This window comes from Apium graveolens, chromosome 3 (genome assembly GCF_009905375.1).
Source record: "Apium graveolens cultivar Ventura chromosome 3, ASM990537v1, whole genome shotgun sequence".
Taxonomy (NCBI): Eukaryota; Viridiplantae; Streptophyta; class Magnoliopsida; order Apiales; family Apiaceae; genus Apium; species Apium graveolens.
Window position 1 is genome coordinate 174,321,036 of NC_133649.1, and position 13,230 is coordinate 174,334,265.

At 37.1% G+C, this 13,230-nt stretch overlaps 1 protein-coding gene across 1 annotated transcript; it reads right to left on the bottom strand.

Annotated features, from left to right (window-relative positions):
- Positions 1–11,712: 11,712 nt before the first annotated feature.
- LOC141710926 (ethylene-responsive transcription factor LEP-like) lies at positions 11,713–12,972 on the bottom strand. Its single transcript, XM_074513416.1, has one exon. It carries the CDS (start codon positions 12,870–12,872, stop codon positions 12,015–12,017), a length of 858 nt encoding a protein of 285 aa, XP_074369517.1. The 5' UTR covers positions 12,873–12,972; the 3' UTR covers positions 11,713–12,014.
- Between the last annotated feature and the right edge of the window lie 258 nt (positions 12,973–13,230).

The following is a 13,230-nucleotide window of genomic DNA, read 5'->3' on the forward strand; positions in this document are numbered from 1 at the left end:
ATCCCTAAACTCTTATTAAATTAATAAAAACAATTACAAATATTAACTCCATATCACACAATCGACATACTTACATAGAAACAAAATGTAAAGAAATATATAAGAAACAAACCTAAGATGAACTCTCATCCTCATCAACAACCCTAGACATATCGATACTTCATGTTCTTAATCAGGCTCCATTATCATAGTGTGTGTTTTTCTAGGGTTTTGATGCGATTGAATTGAAAAAAAAGAGGGGAGATTATAAAATTTGGGGGATTCGGGGTTAGTAGTTTATCTAAGGTGAATATAAACATAAGTTAGTTGCGGCCTATTATGGTGAGGAAATTTAGCATAATCAAACCAATAACTACTTTGAAGGATCGATTTTAAGCTACTTAATTGAATATGACCAATTTCAATATCTATTTGTGCTTAATTATGGTTTATGCTCCGTCAAAAAAAAATTATGGTTTATGCTACTAATTTGTGAGGTATAAATGACATCGATGTGGTAGGAAGATGGTGAGAGAGAGAGAGGCAAGAAAGAAAATAAGGAGAGGAGAGGAGAGGAGATGTTGATAGAGAAAGTCGATGTATATGGGTGCGTGAGGAAAGGGAGATGGATTTCAAGCTCAATTTGTGCTCCTTTCTAGCTCAATTAGGGTTTATACTTGATTGTATTAACAAAGAAAATTAGGGTTTGTAAGAATATATAGTGACATAGAGGAAGGGAGATGATGAGAGAAAGATGAAAGAAAGTTGAGAGAGAGATGGAGAGATGGTGAAAGAGAGAGGAGAGGAGAGATGTAAGAAAAGGGAGTCGGGTTTCATCTGTGTAATAAAAGGGGAAAAGGTTATTTTGTGAAGGGGAAATAAAAACTTCATTTAAGGGGGAAAATATTTGTGAATGAAGGGAAGAAAAGTAATACACGCTATTTTGCATTTTTCAAAAAAAGTTATAATAGACAATGACTAGTTTTAAAAGCGATGTCAAAAAAATAGTTCAGTATCGCCTTAAAAAACTGATGTAAAAAGTATTTTTAACATCGGGACTGTTTTTCACTGTTGTTGAAGCACCGATTTTATATGCGGTGTATCTAGTAGTGAATAAGTGGTTAAAGAGATTATATTACATTGTACATTATTCACAAAAGGTTTAATCGATCACCAAATTAATTATTATTACTTGGGTAGCAATTATGTATTATTACTAGATGTCGCTCATTATTTACGATTTTAAATTAGATTTAAAAATTCGTTGCCAATGTAATAATAACCTAATGGGTCACACACACAAAATACTTGAACAATTATTTAATTTAAACTGGATTTAGATTAGATTAAAGTATTTCAAATTATTTATAATATTAAATAAGTATGACTTAATTAATTAAATAAATAATGAAAATTTGTTATTACTAATATTAATTTTGAAATTCAGTTGTTAAAGAATTAAGTGAGACTTAATTATAATACAAATATGAATTTTGAATTAATAATAACTCCTAATTAGTTAAGAGTTATAATTTATTTTTCTACTCTCCATATTATATCTTTTATGGCTGATTTTTATGGTAAGACACTTTAATTAAACACCCTAGCCACTAAGAGAAAAGAAAAAGAGAGCAAGAAGAAAAAGAGAGTCAGGGAAAAATAAATTCAAGAAATTAGCTCCCAAAGGTTCAAAATCTGACGATGTCTTCAATTACTGTAAAGAGAAGGGGCATTGAAAATTTGACTGTCCCAAGAAAAACAATCAACAGGATAAATTGGCGGGTACTACTGCAGGTACTTCTAGTGTAGCTAGTGACAATTCTGAAAAAAATATTGCTCTAGTTGCTGTGAATCACACGCATCACTCTGATGTGTGGATTCTAGACTCTAGAACTTCTTACCATATATGTCCGTACAGGGCGTGGTTCACAATATATGAGCAAGTTGACGGTTGAATTTTTTTATGGCTAATAGTTTTATCAGTGAGACTGTTGGAATAGGCTCGGTTAAACTTCGGATATATTATGGTAATTTATGCACATTGAATGATATTAGGCATGTCCTACTGATGACGAATAATCTGATATCTCTGAGTTTGTTAGACAACAAGGGTTTCAATTTTAAAGGTAAGGGTGGAGTTCTACATGTCTGCAAGGGTTCTGATGTTATTCTGAAATTTGTTAAATATGGTACCTTGTATCTAGTTCAAGGTTCTACGTTAACAGGTTCTGTTGCTATTGCGTTCTCTGAGATTGAAAAGGAAAATATGACCAGGTTGTGGCACATGAGGCTCAGTCATATAAGTGAAAGGGGTGCAAATTCTGTAAAAAGCTGATCTTCTTTGTGGTCATAAGGTCACATATCTTGAGTTTTGTGAACATTTTGTTTTTGCAAAGCTACATCGCAGCAAGTTTCCTAATAAAACACACTAAAATAAAAAAGCACACTTGATTACATCCATCCTGATTGTTGGGGTCCTTCCTGGGTGGAGTCTTTAGGGGGTCACAGAAATTTTGTGTCAATGATTGATGATTTCTCAAGAATGACTTAGATGTTCATTATAAAGCATAAAAGTGAAGCCTTTAAGATTTTCAAGCAGTGAAAGGCGTTGGTGTAGAATCAAACATGAAAGAAGAGTTAAGAGGCTGTGAACTGATAATGGCCCAGAATTTCGCTCATCTGAGTTTAATGAATTCTACAAGAATGAGGGGATTTTTAGGTATCATATAGTCTGGGATACACCACAACAAAATGGTGTAGCAGAACGTATGAATCAGACACTTCTGGAAAGAGCTAGGTGCATGTTCTTTATTACTGGACTAACTAGAAGATTCAGGGCAGAAGCGGTTAGTACAACTTATAATCTGATAAAATGTTGACCTCATACAAAAAGTGGTGGTATTGAGAAATAGGTGGAGCAGGGAGTCACTCAAGATGAGAGTGAACCACTACAGGAAGTTCAACAACCACTGTCAGAATCAGAATCATCAGTTTCATCATTACCAGTAGTGAATTAGCACAATTTGACTCTTGATCGATCTAGGAGAGCTAATTATGGGGTGCCTCCAAAGAAATACGCTTTTGAAGATATGATGGCATATGCACTACAAGTTGTTGAAGAGGTGGATCCTAACTCTGCTGAGCCATCCACTTACAAAGAAACATTTACATGTATTAAGTCTGTTGAGGAGAAAGAGTACATCTCTTGAGTTTCCTATGCTAGTGCAGTAGGAATATTGTTGTATACAATGGCCTGCACTAGTCCCAATCTTGCACAATATGTCAGTGTTGTTAATAGGTTTATGGGTAATCCAGGCAAGGAGCATTGACAAGATGTGAAAAGGGTGTTTCGGTACTTAAAAGGTACGTCTGATGTTGGTCTTATTTATGGAAGTGATATAGAGTGTTTGGTGACAGGGTTTTCAGACTCTCATTATGCTGGAAATGTTGACAGTAGATAATCTATGACTGGTTAGGCTTTCACTTTGGGTGGTTCAATTCTCACTTGAAAAGCTACATTGCAACCTACGGTGACTTTTTCTACTATAGAAACAGAGTACATGGCATTGACAGAAGCCGCAAAAGAAGAAATCTAGTTGAAAGGTCTGGTCGGTGATTTGGGTCTACATCATGATCATGCTACAATGTATTGTGACAGTCTCAATGCAATCTATTTAGCCGATGATCAGATCGATCATGAGCGAACTAAGCACATAGATATAAGTTATCATTTTCTGAGAAGTGAGAAAAGAATCAAGGTGAGCAAAGTGGGTACTGCTAAATATTCACCATATCAAGTTTCAATATTGTTTGAACTTGCTAAATGTTCAGAGTTATTGATTCCCCTTCTAGGGCAATATCTGAGGCAGAAGAGTTTTTTTCTGGTACATCTGGCATTATTATGGTGCATCTGGTACAATTATTTTAATGAGAGGATTCAATTTAAAGCGGAGATTTGTTAGAATATGCATTGAATCTGGTTTTAGAGTGTTAGCTGTTTTGGGCCTATTATTCTGGACTTTTATGTAACCGTCTAAAGAATACTATATAAACCCTCTGGGACATAACCTAAACATGTATTATGTAATCCGCATCGACATAACATAAACGTATACCGTAATCTGTATTCTCAAGATTAATAAAACTATTCTTTTCTGCCTATTTGTGTTTATTTCTGTACATTTACTATATTTTTTCTTGCTTCCGATATAACATCTCGCCCATCTATATAATCAAGAATATGTTAGAAAAAATTGGATGTTTAGATCATAGTTTTATAATGTTCTTGATGATAATCCTAAAATCTAATGTTTGGAAGTTGTTCCATGATATGTGAACTTAAACTTTCATATATGATTTTAAGAATTTTTCTTAATGAAATCCATAGAGAATTAGAGTTAAACTTAGTGGCTTGAAAGAGCTTGAAAAAAGAGAATGTATTTTGTCCCACATTGAAAATAAATAAAGGGGGTATTGGCTTTATATAGTATCACACACATGGGTAGTGTACAACTACTAAGGTGTGTGATGGTGTATTGTGTTCTTGTGTGCTTCACGCGCGCACACACACACACGCGCACACGCCGCCGCCCCACCCCGCCACGCCACACAGCGGACCGGGTCGGGTCGAAGGGCGATTTGGGCGAATGTCTCGGCGTCTCGCGTACGCGAGGCGACATGGGCGAGGATTTTATTTATTTGTATGATTTATTTTAATTAGAATTTATTTATCAGTTTGGGCTGGGTTATGTTGGGCTGGGTTCGGTTTCTTAATTGGGTTGAGTCACTTTGTAAGTGGGCTTAGTCAGATTCATTGAACCTGGACATTTGACAAATAACTCTGTAACTGATTATATTCAAATTAAAAAAATTGAATCTGAAATAATGTGAGGGATTAATGAATAAACTGTTATAATTTTATTTTAAATTCAAATTATCAGTTTTGATTTATGTATTAATTGTATAGTTTAATTCTGATATTAAATGGGGCGGCCCGTTACACTTAGTCTCTACTATAAATAGAGGACTAAGGTTCCGAGTTTTTTACACCACACCCTACATTCTTCTCCTCTCTATACTCTCTGCTCTCACATATTCAGATAGTGGTTTTCCGGCGAAGTGAGGTTCTAGTCGAAGTTGAGCTTTCGAGGTGTTGTCAACTCAAAGCTCTGAGCTGTTTTATCCTGGAGAAGTTGTTGCATAGCATCCCAACGCAGCCAGGTGGGGGTAACTATCTCTTCAAAAGCAGTCAGGGCTTCGAGCAAGGCCTGGCGACTCAGCTGTTTCGTTACTTTCTGCATTGTACCAGTTGCACATCACTGCTTTATGTTCTTTCTTTAAGTGTTAAAGTTATGGTTACTGGTACGCACTCTTGCTTTTCTTTGTTCTTACAGTTTCTGACTTGCATGTTGTTTACCCACATGTTTTGCTTTGTTAACTGTTATCTTGGCCCTGCCTTATTAAATTCAATATATAATTGCATCTATGTTGTTGTAATAGTTAGTATTATTTCCAATATTCTTGAAGAGATAGTACGTTATATATTATTTAGCGTAATAATGGTTAGCGAAATTGAGGTTCCTGTTGGTAGTGGTAGTAGTTCTGGTGCAACTGTTAGGGCCATAGATTGGACCACTTTTAGTTTTCGACAAGCCGTTGAATTAACTGGTTTACCAGAGAAATTCAACGGTGGCATCGGCTTTTCTCGCTGGCAGAAAAGGATGAAATTGTGGTTGACTATAAAGGGTTTGTGGCTGGTTGTGGAATATGCGAAACCGGTTGTAGATTAAGAGAAGGCTGAAACGGTTAAGGATTTTGTGAAGTGGGCTGAGAAGGATGGGGTGGCTAGGGCGGCCATTTTAGTTGCTCTAACAAACACTCTGTTTGAAGTCTATTCTTCTGATGCCTACTCTGCAAAACTCTTACGGGAGAAGCTGGAACAAACACATAATACTGACTCACAAGGTCTGGAAAAGTATTCTGTGGCAAGGTTCCTTGAGTTCAAGCTGGTGGACAATAAGTCCATGACTGAGCAAGTGCATAAGTTCGAGATGATAGTGCATGCTTTGAAGGAGTCTGGAATGGACCTCCCTGGGAAGTTCAAGGTTATGAGCACGATTGAAAAGCTCCCGAAGTCTTGGGAAGAGTTCTCTCTCTCCCTGAAAAGACAGAAAGGAGAGATCACCTGGACCAACCTTATGCTGGATATCTCGGTCCAAGAGCAACACAAGTCCAAACTGGGACATGTGATGCCAACTGAGCACGGTACCTCGAAGGTACACGTAGCAACTGTAGGACAGAAAAAATAGGCTGTTGTTAAGAAAGTTAATAGTAATAAACCTAGGAGTGACAAGGACAAGGCCAAGAAACCTAAGGTAAACAAACCATGTTGGTCTTGTGGGCAGGTTGGGCATTAGCAGTAAGGACCGCTCTACGAAGAAAGTGAAGAAAACCGAGGTGGTAGCGCAAGCGAATGATGTGCTTGGAACCGCAAGTGGGCCCGTAGTGAACATGGTTGTTGGTGAGGCTACGGCTTCTGAAACCAACGATGACCAGTATGTATCCTACAACTCTTTAATATTTTCTACCTATCTGTCAAATGAATGGTTGATAGATACTGGAGCTAATGTGCATAGTTGTGCTGATATTAGTTTATTTATATCTTATCAACAGAGTCATAGCTTGACTGTGAAGATGGGGAATGCTAGTGCCGCTCAAGTACTTGGAATAGGAAACGAGGATCTGAAGTTCCCTTCAGGACGTATACTATCTCTGACTAGAGTGCATCATGTTCCCGACATGCGTAGAAATATAATAAGTGGAAACTATTTAGTTTCTAGTGGTTTTGAAATTTCTTTCAATTGTAATAAAGTAGTTCTTATTCATACTGGTATATTTTTTGGCAAGGGTTACTTGTCAAATGGTTTATTTGTTATTAATGTTGAACCCGTTTTGGGGATTTTGAATAATAATATTATTCCTTCTGTTAACTGTGTTGAATCCTCGGATATATGGCATGCTAGACTAGGTCACTTAAATTTTGATGCTCTTAAGAATATGATGAATTTAGAGTTGATTCCAAAATATACCATAGAAAAGAATTCTAAATGTCAAGTATGTGTGTCTGCTAAATAAATAAGGAAACCTTTTCATAACATTGTTAAGGATTCAGACTTGTTAGATTTAGTACACACTGATATTTGTGAATTTGGTGGTGTGTTGACCAGGAACCAGTTTAGATACTTCTTACTTTTATAGATGATAGTAGTAGATATTTTTATGTTTATTTACTTAGACATAAGGATGAAACACTTAGTAAACTCATTATATATAAAACTAAAGTAGAAAAATAAACTAGTAAGTTACTTAAACGATTGAGATCTGATAGAGGTGGTGAGTATACGAGTAATGCATTTAATGAATTTTGTGCAAACAATGGTATAGTTCATGAAGTTACTCCACCATACACCTGAGTCTAATGGGGTTGCTGAGCGAAAGAACTGAACATTTAAAGATATGATTAATAGTATGTTGATTAACTCTAGGTTGCCTAAATACATGTGGGGAGAGGCTCTAAATACGGCGTGCCATATTTTGAATAGAGTCCCTCTAAAACACATGGATAAGACACCCTTGGAGTTATGGAAAGGCAGGATGACTAGTCTTAAGTATCTTCGTGTGTGGGGGTGCCTTGCTAAGGTACTTGTTCCTGAACACAAGAGAAAGAAACTAGGTCCGAAAACAGTTAACTGTATCTTTCTGGGCTATCTTGAAACCACTACAGCTATGAGATTTTTAGTATTAAAATCTGACATAGATGGCATAGTGGCAAACACGATAGTTGAATTTTGTGATGCTACATTCTTTGAGGATGTCTACCATATGAACACTGGAATACCTGAAAGAACTTCTGAGGAAGATCCTACTCACACATCGAGTTCTATTCCTGATCATGTGGAAAAGATGACAAATGTGGGGGCGGAACCTAGTAGTAGCTCTATTCCTAAGAAAGTAGAGGAACCAAAGAGAAGTAAGCGTGCAAAGGTAGTTAAGGACTTTGGAGGTGATTTTATCACTTACAATATCGACGACGAACCTTTAACTTTCCGACAAGCTATGGATTCTTCGAAGTCTAGCATTGGAAGGGTGCTGTAAAGAGTGAAATTGACTCTATTTTTTCTAATGGAACATGGAAGTTGGTTGATCTTCCTCCTGGGTGTTCTACTATTGGGTGCAAATGGGTCTTTAAGAGGAAGTTGAACCCTGACGGCTCAATTGATAAGTACAAAGCTAGACTGGTAGCTAAAGGTTTTAAGAAGAGGGGAAGGAATTGATTACTTTGATACATACTCTCCGGTTGCTAGGATGGTAACAAGCCGAATGCTTATAGCATTGGCTTCCATCCATGGTCTTATCATCCATTAGATGGATGCAAAGACCGCTTTTCTTCATGATGAACTTGAAACAGAGATTTATATGGAACTTAGGAGATTATTAACGAGATAAAAGAATTCTTGAAAAGGCACTTTGAAATGAAGGATATGGGTGAGGCTAGTGTGATTCTTGGAATCAAACTGATTCAGTCAGCTGAGGAAATAACCTTGACTCAATCTCATTATATAGAGAAATCTATACTTGAGAAATATGGTTATTCACAGTGTAGAATCGCTAGTACACCTTATGACTCTAAAGTTGCCCTTGTCAAGAATATTTCAGGAGTGCATGTATCCCAGTTAAGGTATTCTCAAATTATTGGTAGTTTGCAGTATCTTTTTACTAGACCAGATATTTCATATTCTGTGTCTAAGTTGGCTAGATATACAAGCTGTCCAAACAGAACTCATTGGGATGCTCTTGATAGAGTACATAGATATCTAAAAGGCACAATGTTCCTTAGTTTACACTACATGAGATTTCCTGTTGTACTTGAAGGGTACGGTGATGCAAGTTGGATAGCTAAGAAGTCTGGTTCCAATGGAGTGACTGGAAGCTGAATGGTTACACGGACTTATGTCTGCGATACCTATAGTAAGCAGACCACTTCCTGCTATTGCTATTCATTGTGATAGTCGAACAACTATCGACAAGATTAGCAGTAAAAAGCATAATGCAAAAATAAAAAGACACATCCAAGTTAGACTCAAGTCTATAAGGGGTTTAGTGACTGATAGGATTATAGCTATAGAGTTCATAGGAACTCAGAATAATAAAGCTGATCATTTGACTAAAGTACTGGACCTGCAGTGGTCCTCAAGTCAAGGTTGGGGATGGGATTGTCAACCCATAATAATTCATCAACAGTGGGAAAAAAATACACATGAGAGGATATCCCTCGACGTGTATTCAATGTGGTAATAACAAGCTGTAAGGATGAATTGGTAGTACCTTTGCTATATAGATGATACTGTTGTATCCGAGTCTATCCCCTGTAAACCTAAAAGGTACTGACACTGCTAGAAAAGTAAGAGTGTTAAAAATATGAATGGGATCAAGTCATTTGACGAGATAGAGGCAGTATATCTCTGGAGATGCCCAACTAAGTGAATGTAATTGTGTGGTCGCAATTAGAGGAAAGGGTTATTCCTTGAAGCATTCGATGAACAGGATCGAGACAAGACCATTAATGTCTCAAAGCCGTAGATTGGCACCATAGCCGTTGACTTGTCGTCATCTATGAAACATGGTTATGCTAAACAAATTAAGATTGAAGGTGAAACATTCCATCTGAATCCGGTAGCCATTGAAGTAGAGGACTTAGGAGGGTTCTGAAAAATAAGTCACGATGAAAAAACCTGATCGCATTTCTGTATGGATTTGTGGGGGATTGTTAGAAAAAATTGGATGTTTAGATTATAGTTTTATTATGTTCTTGATGATAATCCTAAAATCTAATATTTGGAAGTTGTTCCATGATATGTGAACTTGAACTTTCATGTATGGTTTTAAGAATTTTTCTTAATGAAATCCATAGAGAATTAGAGTTAAACTTAGTGGCTTGAAAGAGTTTGAAAAAAGAGAATGTGTTTTGTCCCACATTGAAAATAAATAGAGGGGGGTATTGGCTTTATATAGTATCACACACATGGGTAGTGTACAACTACTAAGGTGTGTGATGGTGCATTGTATTCTTGTGTGCTTCACACGCTCATACACACGCGCGCTCGCCGCCGCCCCGCCACGCCACGCACCGGATCGGGACGGGTCGGGTCGAAGGGTGATTTGGGCGAATGTCTCGGCGTCTCGCGTACGCAAGGCGACCTGGGCGAGGATTTTATTTATTTGTGTGATTTAATATTTTAATTAGAATTTATTTATCAGTTTGGGCTGGGTTATGTTGGGATGGGTTCGGTTTCTGAATTGGGCTGAGTCACTTTGTAAGTGGGCTTAGTCAAATTCATGGAACCTGGACATTTGACAAATAACTCTGTAACTGATTATATTCAAATTAAAAAAATTAAATCTGAAATAATGTGAGGGATTAATGAATAAACTGTTATAATTTTATTTTAAATTCAAATTATCAGTTTTGATTTATGTATTAATTGTACAGTTTAATTCTGATATTAAATGGGATGGCCAGTTACACTTAGTCTCTACTATAAATAGAGGACTAAGGTTCCGAATTTTTTATACCACACCCTACATTCTTCTCCTCTCTATACTCTCTGCTCTCCCATATTCAAATAGTGGTTTTCCGGCCAAGTGAGGTTCCAGTCGAAGTTGAGCTTTCGAGGTACTGTCAACTCAAAGTTGTGAGCTGTTTTATCTTGGAGGAGTTGTTGTATAGCATCCCAGCACAGCCAGGTGGGGGCAACTATCTCTTCAAAAGCAGTTAGAGTTTCGAGAAAGACTTGGCGACTCAGCTGTTCCGTTACTTTCTGCATTGTACTAGTTGCACATCACTGCTTTCTGTTCTTTCTTTAAGTGTTAAAGTTATGGTTACTGGTACGCACTCTTATTTTTCTTTGTTCCTACAGTTTCTGACTTGCATGCTGTTTACCCACATGTTTTGCTTTGTTAACTGTTATCTTAGTCCTGCCTTGTTAAATTCTATATATCATTGCTTTTATGTTGATGTAATAGTTAGTATTATTTCCAACAGAATATACAATCAAAGTGTACAAAGTTCTACGGGGAGGAGCACCTAATGCTTATGTGGGTCTCAAAAAATTAGATGCTCGATGCTTGGTATGGTGAGAGAAAGGCTTACTTCCGGTACTTTGGTTTTCAAAATAAGTTGTAAATGACCCATCTTTTATGTTAACATTGTACTGAGCTAAATTTCTAGTTAATAGTTTATTTTGCACCTAACTAGCTAGTTCTTATTGCCTAGGGGACTTTTAGCCTCTCCTGTTTTCTTCTCGAGAAATGCCCTTTGACGTTGTTTGGAGAAACAAATTTTATTTTAACAAAAAAGAAAAAATATAAAGTAAACCAGAAAAATATTACTTTAAAAGAGATCAGTAACGGGCCGCAACATGTCTACTATAAAGTAACATAAGTGTCTAGTATTGACAATTTGACATACTGGGCTACCTACGTTAATTATTTTTTTTTCTCTTCCCAGCAGCCCAGTGTAAATGGATAAATTTTACTCAAGTATCGAGCCCACTCATACATAAGCAGACGCAACAAGAAGTAACGGTACATGCTGCAAGCATCATTAAACATTAACGGGCAACCTCAAATCGCATTACATGATTACATCAGTAAGTACACATTAATATATATATATATATATATATATATATATATATATATACCATATCTAAAATGAATAGTCTCTCAAAAGTTCCCCTACATGACAGGGGCAACTACAGGACTAAGTTCAAAAACCAATCACTCACACTCCGCATACAAACAAAAGCACACGTATATATACTCTACCATTAGTAATTTTATAGAAGACAACTTGGAAAGGAGTAAAAATAATCACACCGGACATATATCAAGTCAATATCATCGGAGGCCGTCGCTGGTACGGGAATCTTGGTGCACTGAATGTGAAAGGAATTAATCATAACGCGCCCACTATTTTAGTAGAAAAATGAGGAAGAACCCAATTCAAGAGCTTCAAAAGGATCCCCGTTTGAAACTGGTGGCATTTGTCCGAATAGGGGGCTATGAACAAAATTACTCGAGTCGAATTCGAGGTAAGATTGGCTTCCCATTGAATCGTATCCACTTGATGTTGTTGAAGTGTTGTTACAATCCGGCAATGCCATATAATTCGTTGACTGGTTCCAATCATTGTGATCGAATTCATTATAGCTTGAATTCATGTTGATGGAATCCAAAAAATCATTAGAAGGCAAAGGAGGAAGCTCTATTCCAGTTCCGTCACTATACTGAGATACAGAGGCCCCACCAAAAGTGCCATTATTCATCACATTATCAGCATGATAATGTGATGGTACCTGATATAAAGTGTTGGACTCAAGATTAGCAAAATCTTGACCCGTAAGAAAGTGTGATGCTTCGGGGTTGGACCGCGGCGGGGGAGTTGGTTGGGGTGGTGTGTACTGACTGGACGAGAAGTTATGTTGGAGTAAAATATTGTTGATGGTGTTATTATGGTTCTGATCATCAGGAGAAAGAATAGAAGTGACAGAGGAGCCTGGTGGCATATCAGAGTAAACAAAGTTGGTCCTGGCACGAGCACCACGCATGGAACGAGCTGCTCTGTCATAGGCTAGAGCTGCTTCCTCAGCAGTGTCGAAAGTACCTAGCCAATGCCTCTCTTTCGTGGAAGGGTCTCTAATTTCAGCTGCATATCTACCCCATGGACGTCTTCTCACCCCTAAAAACCTTACTCCATTTGAGTTGCTTGTGTCTTGCTTGGCAGTGCTTTTTTTACCACCACTTTTCGACGAGGAAGAAGGCGATTTGTTCATGGCGGCGATGATAAGAAAATGAATTAGTAATTGTTTGTTTGTAATGAAGTGAGGGAAGGATATGCTTGGCTAGTTGGTTGTGGAGCAATGCATATATATAGTGAGGAGTTGACATAAGTAGAGGGGAGGATAGTAGTGTCGTTTTCTCATACTTTGTTCAATTTTTTATTCACGTTGCATGTGAGGAGTGATTTTATGTAATATTAATATTAATATAAAGCTTTGCTTTCTTAATTTATGTTTTTTTCACAAGGGGGGAATCACCCACCACCCATATTCGTTTTTCTTTCTTTTCCCACCTTATGATACATCTTGTTAATTCTAGATTCCAGCTTATATTATCTTCAACTTAGGGTTA

What these genes read in the sequence shown, in the direction of transcription:
- LOC141710926 (XM_074513416.1), bottom strand. Translation starts at nt 12,872, where the DNA reads ATGAACAAATCGCCTTCTTCCTCGTCGAAAAGTGGTGGTAAAAAAAGC.